This window comes from Orycteropus afer, unplaced genomic scaffold (assembly GCF_000298275.1).
Source record: "Orycteropus afer afer isolate SDZICR_OR568_19922 unplaced genomic scaffold, OryAfe1.0 scaffold00291, whole genome shotgun sequence".
Lineage (NCBI taxonomy): Eukaryota > Metazoa > Chordata > Mammalia > Tubulidentata > Orycteropodidae > Orycteropus > Orycteropus afer.
The window spans coordinates 2,790,448-2,808,436 of NW_006921878.1; the positions used below are offsets into that span (position 1 = coordinate 2,790,448).

The following is a 17,989-nucleotide window of genomic DNA, read 5'->3' on the forward strand; positions in this document are numbered from 1 at the left end:
TTCCTTCTGCAGAGTGGCTGGTGGGTTTGAACCCCCAACCTCACGGTTAGCAGTCAAATGCCTTAGGCACTGTACCACCAGAGCTCCTTAAAACCAGGAAAGTCCCAGGCAAATGGGGCGAGTTGGTCACCCTATTTGCCCAATTGCTTGTCTTTGTTTTAGTTTTCCTTTCTTTGTCTTTTCTTGGTTACGAAGAAGGTGGTTCATCTTCTGTGTTGTTTTTCGCTTTGTTTTTTACTCCAATAAATATATATATCACAGAGGTTGCACATCTTTCTTGGGGTTGGGTTTGGTTTGGGTTTTTTTTTTTTTTCTAATTGTGGTTAATATATAGGTAACAAAGTTGTCCGTCGGGTTTTGTTTCGAGTATTTTGTTGTTTTATTTTGTCTCAATGTGTTGTGGTTGTACATCTTATCATGAATCCACCACCCCGTTCTGATTTGGAGGTGAACTCCCAGCTTCTCCTGCTGTAAATAGTTCTCCCTCAAAACCAAAAACCAAACTCACTGCCATCAAGTCAATTCCGACTCACAGCAACCCCTTTTGGTTTCCAAGGCAATAAATCTTTACAGAAGTAGATTGCCAAGTCTTCCTTCCGCAGAAGGGCTGGTGGATTTGAACCGCCAATCTTCTGGTTAGTAGTCCAATGCCTTAGGCACCACACCACCAGAGCTCCTTCAGTTTGCTTAAAATTTTGGCAATTGTTTTTTCAAGCCTTAAAATTATTTAATTTTGTATGCCCTAAATCAGGCTTGGGCCTTAGTTTCCTTGTCTGTAAAAATACGCTCTAGGTCTCACCTCCTAGGGTTTCGGTGAGGATTACAGGAGTGAACCCAGGTAAAGTGCTCAGAACATGGTTGACCTTTTGGATGTGATTGGCAGGAGTTTCTACCAAGGCACCTCTGAGTAGACTTGACCCTCCAAACTTTAACAGCTGAGCGCATTCACCATTTGAACCAAACAGGGACTCTCCCCAACCTTAGATGAAGAAAAATAGTCTCTCTGTGTTTAACGGTTTTGTGTTTTATATTTAGGTTTAATTCCGGGGTGCTTATTTGGAGGGAGGTCATTGGGAGAAGGATAGATACAGAGGGTCAGGCTGGACCTCAGACCCCACCCACCTGTTTGCCCTAGCTCTTGTCTGCCAACCTCATACCCATACTGTTTCCCTAGCATGACCAACGGCGGCAAGACCACACTGACCAACAGCCTCCTCAAGTCGCTGCCCAACTGCTGTGTGATCCACCAGGATGACTTCTTCAAGGTGCCACCCTCACCCAGGGGTGGAGGGACACGGCCAGTCAGCCAGGCCCGGGCCAGCCCTGCCCTTGGTGGCCCTATGGCTGCATGGGCTGGGCACAGGCCTCCATTTGCCTGACCCCTCTGATAGCCCTGGGTGAGCCCGGGCCAGGAGAGTGAATATGGGGGCTCCTGTTTCCTGCTGTGTGCCCAGCCCACTCTCCCTGGATGCTACACAGTAGGAACCCCTGCTGGACAGATGAGGAAACAGACTCTGAGAAGGGCCATGCCACCCTGGGGCTCCTGGGCCCTTTCAGGCAATACACTTTGTCTCTATTTGCCCCATCTGAAAAATGGGGCTCTGAGTGGCCCTCACTGGTGTGTCCAGGGTGCGGGGCTATGAGATGATGGATGATGGATGTAAAGTCCCCTCCCTCCTGTTCCCACCTGTCACAGGAGGTCCACGACCCAGCCTAGCACTCCCACCCACCCGGACCTCCACTGCCAGGGGCGGGGCCAGCAGCTCTTCCCAGAGCCCTGCCCACAAAGGCTCCGCCCCCGGGTGGGGTCGGGGAGGTGGCGCAGGCTCTGAGCCCAGCTGGGGCTCCTCTGTTTCAGCCCCAAGACCAAATAGCGGTTGGGGAGGACGGCTTCAAACAGTGGGACGGTAAGGACTGTTAGTGCACCCCCTCTGCCCCCCATGGGCCCCCATGCCACGGCCCCGTGCCCACGGCCTCTCTCCCGCCCCCCAGTGCTGGAGTCGCTGGACATGGAGGCCATGCTGAGCACGGTGCAAGCCTGGGCTAGGAACCCCCGCAAGTTCGCCCACGCCCACGGGGTCAGTGTGCACCCCGACGCCTCAGACACCCACATCCTCATCCTGGAAGGCTTCCTGCTCTACAGCTACAAGTGAGCGGCTGCAGGCTGGGCTGGGAGATTCGAGAGCCTTCCAGGTGTCGGGGCCAACAGGAGGAGCCGAGTTGGGATCAACTCCGGGGCCAGGGAGTAGTACACTCCATACTTCTTAAGGAAAGGAAGTCTTCCCTCCCGAACCTGGGCTTTCTCAGGCAGAGCAGTGAGTTGGGCTGGATCCCCACAATGCTGTGTGATCCTGGGCAAGTCATTGTACCTCTCTGTGCTCATCCACATTGGGTTGTGGAAAGGAGAGCCCATCCTGAGGTCCTTGGGTGACGCAAATGATTTGTGCTCAACTACTCACTGAAAGGATGGCAGTTCAAAACCACCCAGCTGTGGTGCGGAGTAAAGGCCTGGCAATCTAGCTCCATATGGATCACAACCAAGAAAACCTTATGGAGCACAGTTCTCTGACACACGAGGAGCATGTCAGCCTCAGCCGCAATGAGTTTGGTGTTTTAGGACCCCATCTTTGGGGGAACTCAGGCCACTGTGGCCCAGTGGGCTCATGGGGGGGGGTCCTCCAGGGTCCATTAGGGGTGTTGCTGGTTCACAGTGGGAAGTTGGCCAAATGCTGGTCCCCTTCCTGGCCCCTAAGCTAATGACCCCAACGCCTCCTGCCCTCAAGTCTCCATTACTATGTGTTCATGAAACCCAACCCCACCCAGAATGCCCCCGGGCGCCAAGGCCAAAGGACATAGTCATATACAAAGAGGTGCAGGGGGTGAGGACCACACCAGGTGACGGTCAGAGAGGTGACACCAAAATGCCTATCTATAAAATTTTTGTGCAGCGTTTTCAGCAGAAATTTATTATTTTTTTTTTATAAAAAATATCCCTGTAGTTTTATAACAACGAAAATATTTTTCATAAGCCCAGCTTACAGGCGTCAATATACCTGCAAGGCTTAAAACTCAATGCTTATTGACTTTCTGAGCTTTCTAACGCCCTCGGGTCCAACCTGTCAGTTACCCAATTACAATGACGCTTCGAATCACGTGGTTTCGGCTGCACACGCTGCAAGCACACACTGTTGTTTCGGTTGCTTGCTGGTGTTTTCATCCTCGTTGATTTTATCAAATTTATGGTGTTTTAGCTACAGCTGTGGTCAGTAGTATTTGTGAACCTATATCCGTGGGGGGGTTGAGGGGATGACACCGTAAGTTACTGCCCTGAGTGACATCAGCCCTAGTGACGCCACTGCAAGGGGGCAGGGTGTTCTGCACAGAAGAAAGGAAAACTGGGAAGCTGACCGTGTCCCCCCGCCCTCAGGCCCCTGGTGGACTTGTACAGCCGCAAGTACTTCCTGACAGTCCCATATGAGGAGTGCAAGAGGAGGAGGAGGTGAGCCTCGGGCCGGGGCGGGGCTGGGGCGGGGCCAAGGCGGGCCAGAGTGGGCGGGGCTGGGACCAGAGAACCCGGAAATGCCCGCTGGACTCAGGGCCAAGCTGCACTAGGCCAGGGGAGTCCGCAGCAAGGTCCATGCTTACGCACCCTTGTCCCCTGCACCCACGGGATGACGGTTACAAGCAGGGGCACCCAAACCCTGGCCCGAGGCCCCTGACTGAGGGGCCATACTGCGCGGAACATCCCCGAAGGTGGCCTAAGTGGGGACCCGCAGGTCAGATAAGAACACCACAGCCTGCTCGGGGACCCTCCGTTGGGCAGTGTGGCCACCACTCATTGTCGCCCATCTTTCTCCAAAGCACCCGCAACTACGTGGTCCCAGACCCTCCAGGCCTCTTTGATGGCCACGTGTGGCCCATGTACCAGAAGTACAAACGCGAGATGGAGGCTAATGGCGTGGAAGTGGGTAAGCCCCCTGAGCAAAATGGGGCTCACAGCATGGCTGTGCAGAGCAGCATTCTCCATAATATCCCCAAAGTGGAAACAACCCAAGGAGCCATCAACAAATGAATGGAGAAACGTCCACACAACGGCCCCTTCCCACTTGCGACCATTTGGAAAACCTGGAAGTCCCTCTTCTAGTCTCACTCACAGTCTCTCTTGCTTTTGGCCAGGCAGCCATTTGATTCACACCTTAAGTGTTTCTCACAGTCCCTCTTGCTTTGGGCCCAGCGACTATTCAGTTCCAGCAGCCTGACTCGGCAGGCAGGTGGCCTTCCTCCTGACCCAGCAGTCTCCCTGTCCCCCTTATGAGCTGGCCGCCTGCCTGCTGGAGGCAGCCTGTTTGGTAGCTCACAGCTCAGCAGTTCCCTGATGTGGGCCCTTTGGATTTCAGTGCACCTGGACGGCACGAGGTCTCGGGAGGAGCTGTTCCATCAAGTCCTGGAAGACATTCAGAATTCACTCCTAAACCACTCCTAGCTAGGAGAGGAGGGGCCCGACCCCTGCCCTGGGACCCAGGCCTGTAGCTTCCCAGTTGATTCTGTGTGACCGTTTCCCTCTGAGGAAGTTTATACATGAAAGGGTGTGGGCCCCACTCCCAGCTTCTGTAACCTCACCATGGCTTATGTATTAAACCCACTCTTGTTTTTATAACCACTGGGGTCCAGTGTGTTTTGTTTGAGATGCTAAGGGGACCCCTAGCGTCCCCTGTTACTGTTGTTGTTGTTGTCCGGCGGGTGCTGATTCCAACTCCCGGCAACCACATATGACAGACTGGAACTGCCCCACAGAGTTTCCAAGGCTGTCAATCTTCAGAAGCAAAGCCCAAACCAAACCCACAGCTATGGAGTCTATTCTGACTCATAGCGCCCCTAGAGGACAGAGTGGAACTGCCCCACAGGGTTTCCAAGGTTGTCAATCTCTATGGACACAAAGACCAAACTGAACCCTCTGCCAGAGTTGATTCGATTCACAGCGCCTCTAGAGGACAGAGTGGAACTACACCACAGGGTTTCCTAGGCTGTCGTCTTTGTGGGACCCGGTTGCCAGGTTTTTCTCCCACAGAGCCTCGAAGTGGGTTCAAACTGCCAGCCTTTCAGTTGGCAGCCAGGTGCTTAGCCATTGCATCACCAGGGCTGCTTGGTTTATTGGTGGCCACTGGGCACAGGGCTGAGAGCTCAGGCTCTTACAGTCTACTTTGTGGGCCTGCCAGGGTGTCCCAGTGCCCTGATCAGGGGTCCTTGAGGCCTCAGTTTCCCCAAATGGGAAATCTCCTGCAAGCTGCCAACAGACAAGACAGTGCAAACCCAGGCCTGGGGCTGCACCGGATCTTCTGCCCCTTGTTTTGCCCCTTGGTTGGGCCTCACCCCCGAGCCTCTGTGTTCCCCTCTGTAAATTGGGCTGATACTCACTTCATAGGTTTATGGTAAAGCTTTCATGAGCCCCAGTCCCCATAAAGCACACAGTTCCTATCCCGGGAACCAAGCCTGTCCCCTTGTCCACAAAACACATGTCTGTCTGGGCCCTGCCAGCAACCTCAGTGACACATTTTATTACATACATCCATTTCACTGAGGGGGAAACAGGTTTAGAAACAGTCAGTGGGTGGTTTGGCAGAACTGGGATTGGAACGTCTGCCTAGATTGGCATCTCCCTAGATCCTGTTCCATCTCCCCAAGGCAGGCTGGAAAATCAGGCGAAGACGTGAGCCCACGGTAGTGTGGGGCACCTCTAGACCTGAGGGCGACACCCCGTGGCTAGATGTGGAACTGCAGTTGCCAGTCCTCTCAACCCAAAAGGGGCAGAAAAACCCTCCAATCCAGACAAGTACAGACAAAGCCAGAGAACATCTGGAAATTACGAAGAAATAAAAATAAATGACAAATGACCGTATGACCCAGCAAGTCCACTCCCAGGTGTATTAAAAAATAGCTGTCACTGAGTCAGTTCTAACTCATGGTGGCCCCATCGTGTCAGAGTAGAACCATGCTCCACAGGGTTTTCTTGGCTGACTTCTTCATAGACCACCAGGCCTTTCTTCTGAGGCACCTCTTGGTGGGTTCGAGCCACCAACCTTTCAGCTATTAGTCGTCAAGTGCTTTACTGTTCACACCACCCAAGAACTCCCTCGGTGCATACCCAAGACAAATGGAAACAGGACTCAAATATTTATACATAAGGGGTCATAGCAGCATTCTTCATAATACTCCAAAAGTGGAAACACCCCAAGTGTCCATCAACAGATGAATGGATACACAAAATGTGGTCCATTCATACGACGGACTATTAAACCAAACTCACTGCCCTCGAGTGGAGTCTGACTCACAGCGCCCCTACAGGACAGAACAGAACTGCTCCATAGGGTTTCCTAGCTGTCAATCTTTCGGAAGCTGACTGCCTCATCTTTCTCCCATGGAGCACCGGTGAGTTCAAACCACTGGTTAGCAGTCCAACTCTTTAACCACTATGCCACCAGAGCTCCTCAATGGGTCTTTACTCTGCCATAAGTAAAGTTCTGATACATGCTACAATGGGGAAGGCGGCTATGCTCACCATCATATCAGCAACACAGCACACTACAGCATGATGAGCCTTGAAAACATGATGGTTAGTGAGAGAAGCCAAACACAAAAGGACACACAGTGTATAATCCACTGTTGAGAACTGTCCAGAATAGGCCAATCCATAGATAGAAAGTAGATTAGTGGTTGCCTAGAGGTTGGGAGCTTAGGGAGAACGGTTAGTGACTGCTAATGGGTTCAAGGTCTCTGTGTGGATGACAGTGTTCAAAATTAGACAGTGGTGGTGTTTGTACGACTCTGTGGATACTCTATGAAACATTGACTCGTACCTTTAATTGGGTAGATTGTGCAGTATATGACTTATATCTCAATAAAGTTGTTTAAAAATCCTTCAGCACTTGATTTAAAAAAAAAAAAAAGACATAGTTGTGAATTTTCTTTTATTCATTGGTATTTTCAACATTTATGCATTTGCTTAAAATGCATTCATCCTAATAGAAGGGGAGAGAAACACAGAACAGACTCAAATTCTTTAAAAAAAAAATCCAGACTTGGGGGCAGGACTGCATAGGAAAGGACACAGGGAAGAGGTGACCACAGGGAGGAAGTGGAAAGGGAGCTTTCCATTGGGCGGATTGCAGTCAAAGTCATGAAACAAAATGTGTATTAACTGTGGTATCGAAAATGAATTTGCTCTGTAACTTTTCACCCAAATCACAACAAATTAAAAAAAAAAAAAACTATAATAAAGTATGGGAGAAAAAAAATAAAGTGCAGACTTACTGACCAGATGAGACTAGAAGGCTCCCTGAGCCACCCAGAGATTGTCTTCAAACCTTGAACCAAAACTATCCCAAGGTCACCTTTTAGCAAAACAACAGTTCACAAAATATAGGCTATACCCTACGAGTATAGTGCTCCATTAAAGAGCCATGTGGACAGGCTGAATGACCAGGTACGTCCAGGCAAAAGGGAATATACCCATGACCGTATGTAAGGTTGGCAAAAGATGATATTTCTCCATACATATTTGTGCATGCTGTAAGAGTGTCCATAACTAGAACTAACAGGAGACCAAGTTATGATAACTTCTTAGGCACAGTCAGGCACCCTGATGGAGCAAGTAGTTGGACCATGGTTGCAGGGGACATCAAGCTCAATTGGCATAACGTGTGACACAAAAACATTGTTCTACAGCCTACTTTGGTGAGTAGCAACTAGGGTCTTAAAAGCTTGCAAGCAGCCATCTAGATGCAACGATGGGTCTCCCCTCATTCAGAGCAAAGAAGAATGAAGAAAACCAACGATACATGAAAACAAGTAGTCCAAGGGACTAGAGGACAACGTGAACCTCAGCTTATATATGACCAGGAGACCAGAAGAACTAAATGGTACCCAGCTACCACTGTCAACCACTCGGAGGGGGATCCGTGCAGAAGATTCCAGATAGAGTGGGAGAACAATGTGGAACAAAACTCAAAATCACACACACACACACACAAAAGACCGCATTTACTGGTCTGTTAGTGCCTGGTGAGACCCCCAAGACTGTGACCCCTAGCTGGAACTGAACTCACTCCTATGGTTTCCAGCCAAACAAGAGACAGATATATGGGGTAAACATTTACCTCAGGTGGATACACTCCTTAGAACCATCAATGATGGAGATCAGAAGGGTGGTATTCACACAGGGAGACAGCTCAGGAGGCAGGAATGCACAGGAAAGATACAGGGAAGAGCTAACTATGAGAGCAAGTGGGAAGAGAGCTGTTACATTGTGGGGAATTGCCGTCAACGTCATGAAATAAATGTGTAAAACTGCTGTCTGGAAAATTAACTTCTTCTGCAGAAACTATCGTCCAAATCACAATAAAAATTTAAAAAGAAAGAAAAAAAAATTCATCTACATGAGACCAAATGGTCAACAATGACTCTAAAGAAAAGATGAGAAGATAAGGGGGCTGAGAAACTAGATTAATGAAAAGGGAACAACCAGAATGCAATTAAAGAGAACACTGACGCATTGTGAAAAATGTAACTAATGTCACTGAACAATTTGTTTAGAAATTGTCAAATGGGAGCCTAATTTGCTATGTAAACTTTCACCAAAAAAGCACAAAATATTATTTCTTTAAAAAATATATATTGTAAATGCATTCATGTCCATCTCATTAAAATATGACTAACAGTACTTGATTGTTGCACTGGTACAGGGCACATATTTTCATGGGAACCAAATATCAATTCTCTCAACAAATGTGTTTTGGGTGTCAACATCAGGGGTCATCTAACTACAGCCTGAGGGCTGAGAAGGGCTTGCATGTTTTTAAATGGTCGGGGCAAAAATAAAAATAATTAAATTTCATGACACATGAAGAGTATATGAAATTCAAATTTCAGCATCTATAAATAAAGTTTTATTGGCACAGGGCCATGCCCATTCATTTACACATAACTTCTGGCTGCTTTCATGCTACACAGCACTGTTCAGCTGCCATAGAGATTGCCTGTCTTGCACAGCTGAAAAGATTTGCTCTGTGCCCCTTTGCAGAAAATGTTTGCTGTCCAGTGTGGGGAGGCCCTGTGTGGAGTGGGGGGCCGTAGGGAGAGGGGCCAGCAGCAGGCAAGGTCAATGCATCCTCGAGGCAGGAGGAGGAAGGAGGCTGGGGGCCCGCCAGAGCGTGCCCTTTGCCACAGGCACGGAAGATCTCCAGGCTGACCTGCTGTCACCAGGTCCAAAATAGTCCAGGACAGGGCAGAAGGGTGGGAGATGTGATTGCAGGGCACCCAGCACCCTGCCTGCCCACCTAGGCTCTTGGTCATTATTTTGAAAAATGACCATGCGAAGAGGAGCCATAGGGTGACTGGTGTGATCCAGTTTGCCCAGAACTTTCCCAATTCTAAGGCGCTCTGTGGCACAGAGCTTAAGGCATTTGACTGCTAAACAGAAGGTTGGCGGTTCAAACCCACCAGCTGTTCTGTGGAAGGAAAATGAGGCAATCTACTTCCTAAAGATTTACTGTCTTGGGAAATCCACTGGGGGTTGTTATGAGTCAGAATTGACTTGATGGCACGGGGTTTGATTTTTTTTCCTGGTTTTAGTATTGAAAGTCCTGAGTCCCGGAAAAACTCCCCACCCAGGCAAATGGGGACAGATGGTCACCCAAACAGGGACCAGCCACCTAGAGAGATCAGATTTGATTTTATTTCCTTTGTGTGCAGGGCTCAGACAGGGACATGGACTTGCCTAAGTTCCACCACCCGAACTGGCCTGTCTTCTTCCCACTGACATACAGGGGGGTCCCTCTTATGCCTTCCAGAACAATCCTTCCCCAGGACATCTGAGGGGCTCAGGGGTCCCGCCTGTCACCCTGTGGGTGCCTTGCTCTGGACACAAGGTGACATTGACATCTCTCACCACAACCATCACCATCCTCAGATACAAGCTATGACTCAAGCTCCCCCACAAACAAGCGAGGGGCACTCCTTCCATTTCTGACAAGTAGCCCCAAGTATGCCTCTCCGTCAGTGCCAAATGGTCTCCCCAGACACAGAACCTTGAAACCTTGAACGTCGGAATGTGAGTGGGGGTTCTGGAATGGGCTGCCTGCACCGAACCCCAGCCCTGCCACTTCCTAGCAAAGTGTTCATGGGCAGGTCATGTGCCTCCACGGAGCCTGTTTCCCCACATGGGCACTTAGTGCAGCTATTGTTGTAGGTGTTGTCGACCCATAACGACCACATGGGACAGAGTAGAACCACCCATCGGTTTCCTAGGCTGTCGTCTTCATGGGGTGGACTGACACAGTGGCTGCAATGATGGGCTCCAAGCACTGCAAGGACTGTGAGGCTGGCCCAGGACCGGGCAGACTTTCCTTCTGTTGTACTCGGGCTCATTGATCAGCACTGACTCCGTGGCTCCTAATAACACAACCACCACCTTTACGGGAGCGGCTCACCAGGTCTTTTTCCCACAGAATCGCTGGTGGGTTCAAACTGCCAACCTTCTGATTAACAGCCAAGCGCTTAATCATTGTGCCACCAGGGCTCCTACTGAGTGCCGCACTGGGACCTTGTGAAGAGCCTTACCGTTAACATTGTGGGTGTTCTTTTCATAGGGTTGTTATTCTTGAGGGTGACCCCAGCGAGCAGGGGAGGACATTTACATCTGTCATGCACCTGTCAGGGGCTTAGGAGAAGGGAATTCTCCCCCCAGTCAGCGAGGGGCTTGCAAATTAGTCCTTTTGCAGATGAGGAAACTGAGGCAAGGAGACACGACGAGTTCCTTGTCTAAGGACACATTTAAGAGGTGGGGTTAGGATTCAAGCATCTGACTGTCAATCCAGAGCCTCTGGGAGGCCCAAGTCATGAACACGTTTGGCTGCCAGCCAAAGAGTTGGAGGTTCAAGTCCATCCAGAGAAGCCTTGGAAGAAAGGCCTGTAGACTTCCTTCTGAAAGATCCGCCCCTGAGACCCTCTGGAGCGCAGTTCCAAGGTCAGGTTACCAAGGGTCAGTCGACTCCCTGGCACTGATCTGGTTTGGGAGTGCTGGTAGCTCAAAGGGAGTCCCTGGGTGGTACACACAGTTCATGCCCTTGGCTGTCACTGAAAGGCTGCGGGTTCAAGTGCACCCAGAGACGCCTCGGAAGAAAAATCAGCCATCGCCAGCCCTACAGAGCACAGTTCTGACACGCGTGGGGCGGCGGGGAGTGGGCCACTCAGCAGTGCTCACGGAAGTAACACTCAAGCCGTCCGTCCTCTTACTCTGTGGCCACTCTGCCCACGCTGTCCACCCTCACCCCAGACCCAGGCCCTGCCACTGTCCTAGGCCAGAACCTAGTGCCCTGAGCCCCACTCCCCTGAAAGGGGCTCCCGGTGACCCCCACCACCTGAGTTTCCCAGAATCCCTCTGGCTCCCTGCCTGCACCCAGGCCTCAGAACCCTAAGGGAGGCCCGGCCCCTGCGCTGTAGACTGGGCAGCCAGAGACCCCTCCTCCTCCTCCTCCCGCTCCTGCCTCCAGGCGGGAACCACTGCTGCAGACGCCCCTCCACGGGCTTCACTAGTTTCCCTCATGACTCTCACTGTCTCTGTTGACCCAGCCTCACTGATCCCTGCCTCACAATCCATGGTGAGGTGCCAAAGTCATTATGGGAAAATCGGCCTTAAGCAAAAACAGAGGTGCTTTTTTTTTTTTTTCCCGTTTCAGACCATGCACTTGTCTGGTTTATTTTTGTTTATAAAACATGATGATAGAAGTCATAATCGCTAAGGCTTCCTGAGTGCTCATGACTCTGGCTAATCCAGCAAGGGTTATTTCTCTGAGGAGAGAGGCCTGGAGGAGACAGAGCTCGGGGAAGGCGGCCAGTGGGACCCTCAGCTAACCCCCATCACCGTCCTCCAGGCTGGGTCACAGCTTCCCTCCAGCCTCCACGCCCCGGGAGCCCTGGGTTTACCATCCATCAGGGCCTGCCCTGTTCTCCGGGCCTGGAGAGTCCCTGAGGCTCCAGGCTTCCTGTGGGATGCTGGGGCCCTACCGGCTGAGGCTTCAGGCCCCACTCAGCTCCCTTTGGGATATCATGAAACACACACGCATGTCTTCCAAACACACTCCCGGCGCCTCTTGCTTTCCCCTTCTTCCTCCCTCTCTCCCCATCCCACAGTGAGTTTGAGCTGCAGGCCCTCGGGCTACATAGAAGCCCTGTGGCTGGTGCTGCCTGCATGTCAGGGCGCCATGGCCACAGAGAAGGCCACCCCACAGCAGTTGGACACGGTGCCCCACCAGCAGGAGGGGGCATAGAGCACGGGGCAACACGGCACAGCTTCCCGGAAGCTACCCAAAGACCCCCCACAAGAGAGGGGACATCCCAAAGCTGGCATGGCCATGCCTGCTGCCTCCTTAATGCACAGAATAGCCAGATAGCAGACACTACACTTTTTACTATTGTTATAAATGAGAAACGTCACATAACGAGAGAGTTGATGGGTGAGGAATATTTTAACTACATTTGATTGAAGAGAAAACTAAATTTTCTAATACATATTAAAACGAATGGCCCTAGAGAATGGCTTCGGGCCTAAGGCCAAGCTCAAGGTTGGCAGTTCAAACCCACCAGCCACTCGCCACCGGGTAGACCTGGCTGTCTCTTTCGGGAGCTCTGGTGGCATAGTGCCTAAGGTATTTGACTGCTAACCAGAAGGTTGGTGGTTCAAACTCACCAGCCACTCCTCAGAAGGAAGGTTGGGCAATCTACTTCCGTAGTGATACCACCTCGGAAACCCAAGCAGGGGTCGCTATGAGTCAGGGCCGACTCGAGGGCACATAACAACAACATTAAAACGAACCACATAACTACTGAAAACTAAGCACGCTGACCACCCAGTATAAAATGCTTTTATCAACCGAAAATCTCCCCAGGACACCCAGCACTAAATATCACAAAATGTCCCAGGCCAAGAGCAAGTTCAGGGCAGGGGTTCTCCGGCAATGCCTGGGGACATTTGTGGTGGTCATGATTGGGGGGCGAAGGTGCTCCTAGCATCAAGTGGGTGGAGGCCAGGGATGCTGCTCTACAAACACCCCATAGTGCACAGGACACCCCCACCCCAGAGAATGTTGCAGGCTGTGTCCACCGAACCGAGTGAAGAGACCCTGCATTAATTATTTAGGAAAAAAGCGAGTTGGATCCCTGCTTACCCCATGGACCAGAATAAAGGCCTGCTGGGTAAGACGGTGTAAACCAGGGGGCTTCTCCAGCTCTTGGGACTCCCCTTCTCTCCCCTCCCCTCTCAGTGTGGATGGCGTCCTAGGCCACCAACAGATCAGACGATTATGAATGTGGTTTCTTGGGGGGGAGGGGGTGTCAGTGGAATACCCCAGCCCGGATGTTCTCCCCTCGGGGAGATTCTGCCCCAGGGGACACTGGGCAAAGTCCACGGACATCTGTGGATTTCATGACTAGAGGGGGTGCTACTGTCATCGAGTGGGTGGGGGCCAGGGATGCCGCTCAGCACCCCGTCAGCAGTGCTGAGGGGGGAGAGGAACTGTCCTAGAAGCTGAGTGCGAGCCCCAACCCTGCCCCTGTCCCCAAGGCACACATTGTGGGACAAGCTGAGGGCCCTGCTCTGACACACACACACTCATGCACCCACACCCCGTGGCTGACACCTTTCTGGGCCAAGTAAGTCACCCTCACCCTAAGGAACTTGGCAGGGCCCCACCTGGCTTTGTCCCCTGCCCAGGCCCCACTTCCTTGATCCCTGCAGGGCCCCGGAGTGGCAGGGAGCCCACTCTGAGGGTGTTCTGGGACCACAAGAGAAGCTCCAAGCTCAGGACAGATGTCCTGAGAGGTGTTGATCAATGGCTCCCAGGTCACCTTCCTGTCATGCATGTTGGCAAGGGCCTCAGGGTTTCTGAAAGCGGGAGAGGCGGGCAGGACCCCTGGCCCTCCACACCATCTCAGGTCCCTTTGGGGGAATCTGACCCCTTGGTGGCTTTCCCCGTGGGGACGTCCATCTGTGGCCCCCTTGGTGGTCAGGAAGTCCTGACGCTACCCACCCAAGCCCAAGGGACTGTGGGCAAGACCCACTGGACACTGACAGGCAGCAGACAGAGGGCCTTCCCTCCAAGACCAAAATGCCCTGTCCTGATGCCCTGCCCAGGAGGCCCCCAACCCTAGGACTGTGGCTACCATGTTGTTGTTGTTGTTATTTGCCATCGAGTCGGCTGCGACTCCTAGCGACCCCTCCTTGGGTTTCCGAGGCAGTTATCACTACGGAAGTAGGATTGCCCAACCTTCCTTCCGAGGAGTGGCTGGTGGGTTTGAACCGCCAGCCTCCTGGTTAGCAGTCAAGTGCCTTAGGCACTATGCTACCAGAGCTCCTTGTGGCTACCATACTAGGGCTTAATCCACAGGCCCCCTCCTTCAAATGTGCTGACAGCCACAGAGGCAGAGAGGTCCTTGGGAGGTGACGGGTAGGGAGCCTGGCAGGCGGGGAGGGGTGTCCTGAGAGGCAGGGGAAGGGGAGAGGCCCAAAAGGTGGGGAGCAGGGGCCCTGAGAAGTTGCGGACAAGGAGTCCTGAGAAGCGAGGTGTGGAGGTCCTGGGAGGTGGGGGAGAGGGAGGGAGAGCTTGGGACAGGGAAGAGTTCTAGGAGGTGGGGAGAAGGGGCTCTGGGAGGTGGGAGGGTTGGCATCCTGGGAGGTGGGGGGTCGAGGCCCCAGCGCCTGCCTCCAGCCCCCCCATTCTATTTCAGTACCATCCACCCCCACCCCACCCACCCCAACATCTGCTGCTCCCATCAAGTAGCACCAAGCCATCTCTCCATCAGCAGGCCCTCTGCCTGAGCCACCCCCACCCGCGTCCCAGCCACCAACGCCGACCTCCAAGGCGCCCCACCTCAGACAACTGTCCTTCCAGCTCAGGGCCCCCAAGGGGGTGGCCTGGAGGAGGGGCCGATGGCCAGAGATAGAAGGGGCTGACCCACAGCCTCAGAATGACACATGCTCTCCACCACCCAGGGGCCCCCCACATCTACCTAGTGGATCCTGGGGGACCTGGTAGCTCCCACAAGACAGCCTTGTCTTGTACCCCCAATTCCCATCATCAGAGGCAGCGCTGAGCAAGGCCATGGAACAAGAGTGTCAGGGAGGTCTGTGGCTGAGGGCTTCTCTCTCCAAGGTCAAGAGGTGGGAGGGGGGCTGGGCAGCCCCCGAAGAAAAGACGCCAGGGAGCTTACAGGGGCCAACCCAAACTGGGGTCATCCGGACTCTGAGGACTGCACCCTCAGAACATAAACCCCAGGGGTTTGTCCCCACACGGGACAAAGGTTGGGGCTGGGGGTAGGGAGTACCAGACCTCAGTCCCCACCTTTCACCTCCCAAGGGGCCAAGACAAGTCACACATTACCAGACACCACTGTAAGACATGCATTCTGGGGTCAACTGGCCCAGGTTGGGGGGGTCCCCATCCATGCCCCCCTAGGAGAGCCAATGGTCTGGCTCCGGCCCCCCACAGCTCAGCGGCCTCTTCCCCCTGCCATCTCCCCACCCCCACCCCCTGCTCTCAGCCTGTGATGGGGCTGGGCTGTCCTGGTGGCCACCAACCCGCCTGGGACAACTTAGTGCCACCAAGGTTCTGTGCTTCAGACGTCCTTTTAATGGGGTGGTTCTCTTTTCACCACTGTGTGTCACCGTCCTGGCCGCCAGGAAGGGCATTCTGCACGGGGCTGGGAGGGGGGCCGGGGAGAGATGGTTTGGGTACTTACTTTTCTTTTTGTCTCACAACAGGGGGGTTAAAGGTCTCGGGGGCTGAAGGAGTCGCTCGGGGCCGGCGGGCCTAGCTTTATAGGGGTGGCCCAAGGCCTGGGAAAACGCGGCTCGGTTATTAATAGCAACATCCACAGCGCCTGCAGCTTCGTGTCCAACTATGGTCAACATGGGGCAGCTGTGGGCTTGGCTGGCCCTGGGCCCATTCTGCACCCGCTCCAAAGCTCCAGGGCAGGACGCAGGCACGTCAAGTGACCTGTGCCCCACAAAAGATGGGGTGCCACCCAGCGTGACTTGGCGGGAACTCCTGGGTGGCGCAAACATTTAGCACCTGTGGTTCTCTAGGGCTGCTGTAACAGAAATACAAGGGGTCGCTTGAACAAACAAGTTTATCCTCTTACAGTTTAGGCGGCTAGGAGTCTGAATTCCTGACGTCAGCTCCAGTGGAAGGCTCTATCTGTTCTGGGGAAGGTCCTTGGCCCTTCTCAGCTTCCTTAGCCATCTCCACGAGGCACGTCTTCCCCACCCTCTACACCCCCCCAAAACATACCTCACTGACATTGCGTTAATTCGACTCATAGCGACCCCTCCTTGGGTTTCTTTGGCAGTATCTCTATGGAAGTAGATTGCCCAGTTTTCCTTCCAGGAGTGGCTGTGGGTTTGAACCGCTAGACTTCTGATTAGCAATCCGATGCCTTAACCACTGCACCACCAGGACTTTTTTTTTTTTTTAAGATCTTCACGAGGCAAGTCTTCCCCCATCTATGCTTATTCGTGCCTGCGCCTAACCAGCTCCTTTTCTCTCCCAGGTGACTGGCTTCAGACACACCTGACACAGATATGGCCTCATTAGCATAATCCTAAAAGCCCTGTTCCCAAATGGGATCACATCCGCAGGCTCAGGGGTCAGGATTTACAGTATAGTTTTGGGAGACACAATTCAATCTGCAACAGCACTCAATGAGTGGCCCGAAGGTTGGTGGGTTGAACCCACCCCAGGGCCTCTGGGAAGGCAGCCTTGAGATCTGCTTCCAAAAGGTCACAGCTTTGGAAACCCTACCGAGCTGCTCTACTCTGCCGCAGAGTTGCTGAGTCAGAATCGAGTCCATGGCAACCCACAACCTTGACGTCTGGTGAGACCAGCTCAGTCCACAGCAAGGCTGCAACGCGAATACGCCAAGTGGGCAACGCTAAAGCCCAGTTCATTTCTTCACAAGTTGTTAAATTTCATCACGTGTGTTAGCTCAACCTTATTATTTTTTTCCCAAAGAGCAACTTGCCTTTGGGTGAGGGAACAGAGGTGCCGGCAGAACTCGGAGATTTCACTCCAGGAAAGGAATAAAGGGTCGGGGCGGCCCCCTGCGTTGGCCGGCAAGGGGCAGGGTTCTGTGTCCTACCACCTCCTGGGGTCACCCTGCCATGCAGGAGCGCCGTGGTTTGTGCACATCAGGTGTCCTCCAGCCCTGTGCTGGGGTCTCCACTCGGGGTCCAGAGCCATATGGATTCCCTCAGACCCAGGGCCCTCATGTGTGACATGGTAGCATCTCTGAAGAGCCAAGAGACCCCTTTGATCTGCCTCTGGTGGCCCCAAGCTTCCCTCTCATGGCAAGTAAAGGACAAGACTGGGCAGGCCCCTAGGGTCTCTGACGCCCACCCCCACTAGCAGCAGAGCAGAAGCCGGAGTGCTGGCTGTCCCGTAGTCTGTACCACGAGCAACAAGGTGCCGGTAAACTGGAATTTTATTTTTTTTAGCTTCAACAGGCATGTTCTGGATTCGGTGTGCACCTGTGTGGACACATGTGCCGGTGGGGATATGTAGACAAACCGTAGCCCCCAGGGCACAGACCCTGGCTGGGAGGTCCCCCCGTGCTCCCCGAGGCCTATGCTCCTGAGACTCGTTTTGTGCAGGTGCCGGAATTGCACAGGTGGCTCCCTCAGGTAACTGGCATCGAAGGACCCCAGGCGGCAGCAGGCACCCAGAAGCCTCCAACTTGGATGCTCTCTGGCAGACAGCAGTGCGAGGGCGGCCCCCAGTGGCTGGCCGCGGCACTGCAGCCGATAGCCATCTCAGGCAGCATCCACAGCACCAGTACGGGAACACCAAGGCGGGAACACCAAGGCGAGGAGCGGGAATGCATTTCTGTAGCAGGGCCGCCCAGGGCCTCCAGTGAGCTAAGGGGCAGAAGCACGCACCCTGGA

At 53.1% G+C, this 17,989-nt stretch overlaps 1 protein-coding gene across 1 annotated transcript in view; it reads left to right on the forward strand.

The window, feature by feature from the left end:
* NMRK2 (nicotinamide riboside kinase 2) overlaps window positions 1-4,483 on the forward strand; it is a 6,424-nt gene extending 1,941 nt beyond the window's left edge. The window contains exons 2-7 of the mRNA XM_007951092.1: window positions 1,175-1,265; window positions 1,859-1,907; window positions 1,993-2,149; window positions 3,428-3,499; window positions 3,862-3,968; window positions 4,398-4,483. Coding sequence (XP_007949283.1) covers window positions 1,175-1,265; window positions 1,859-1,907; window positions 1,993-2,149; window positions 3,428-3,499; window positions 3,862-3,968; window positions 4,398-4,483 — 562 coding nt within the window. The remainder of the gene's footprint in view (window positions 1-1,174; window positions 1,266-1,858; window positions 1,908-1,992; window positions 2,150-3,427; window positions 3,500-3,861; window positions 3,969-4,397) is intronic.
* Window positions 4,484-17,989: the final 13,506 nt, after the last annotated feature.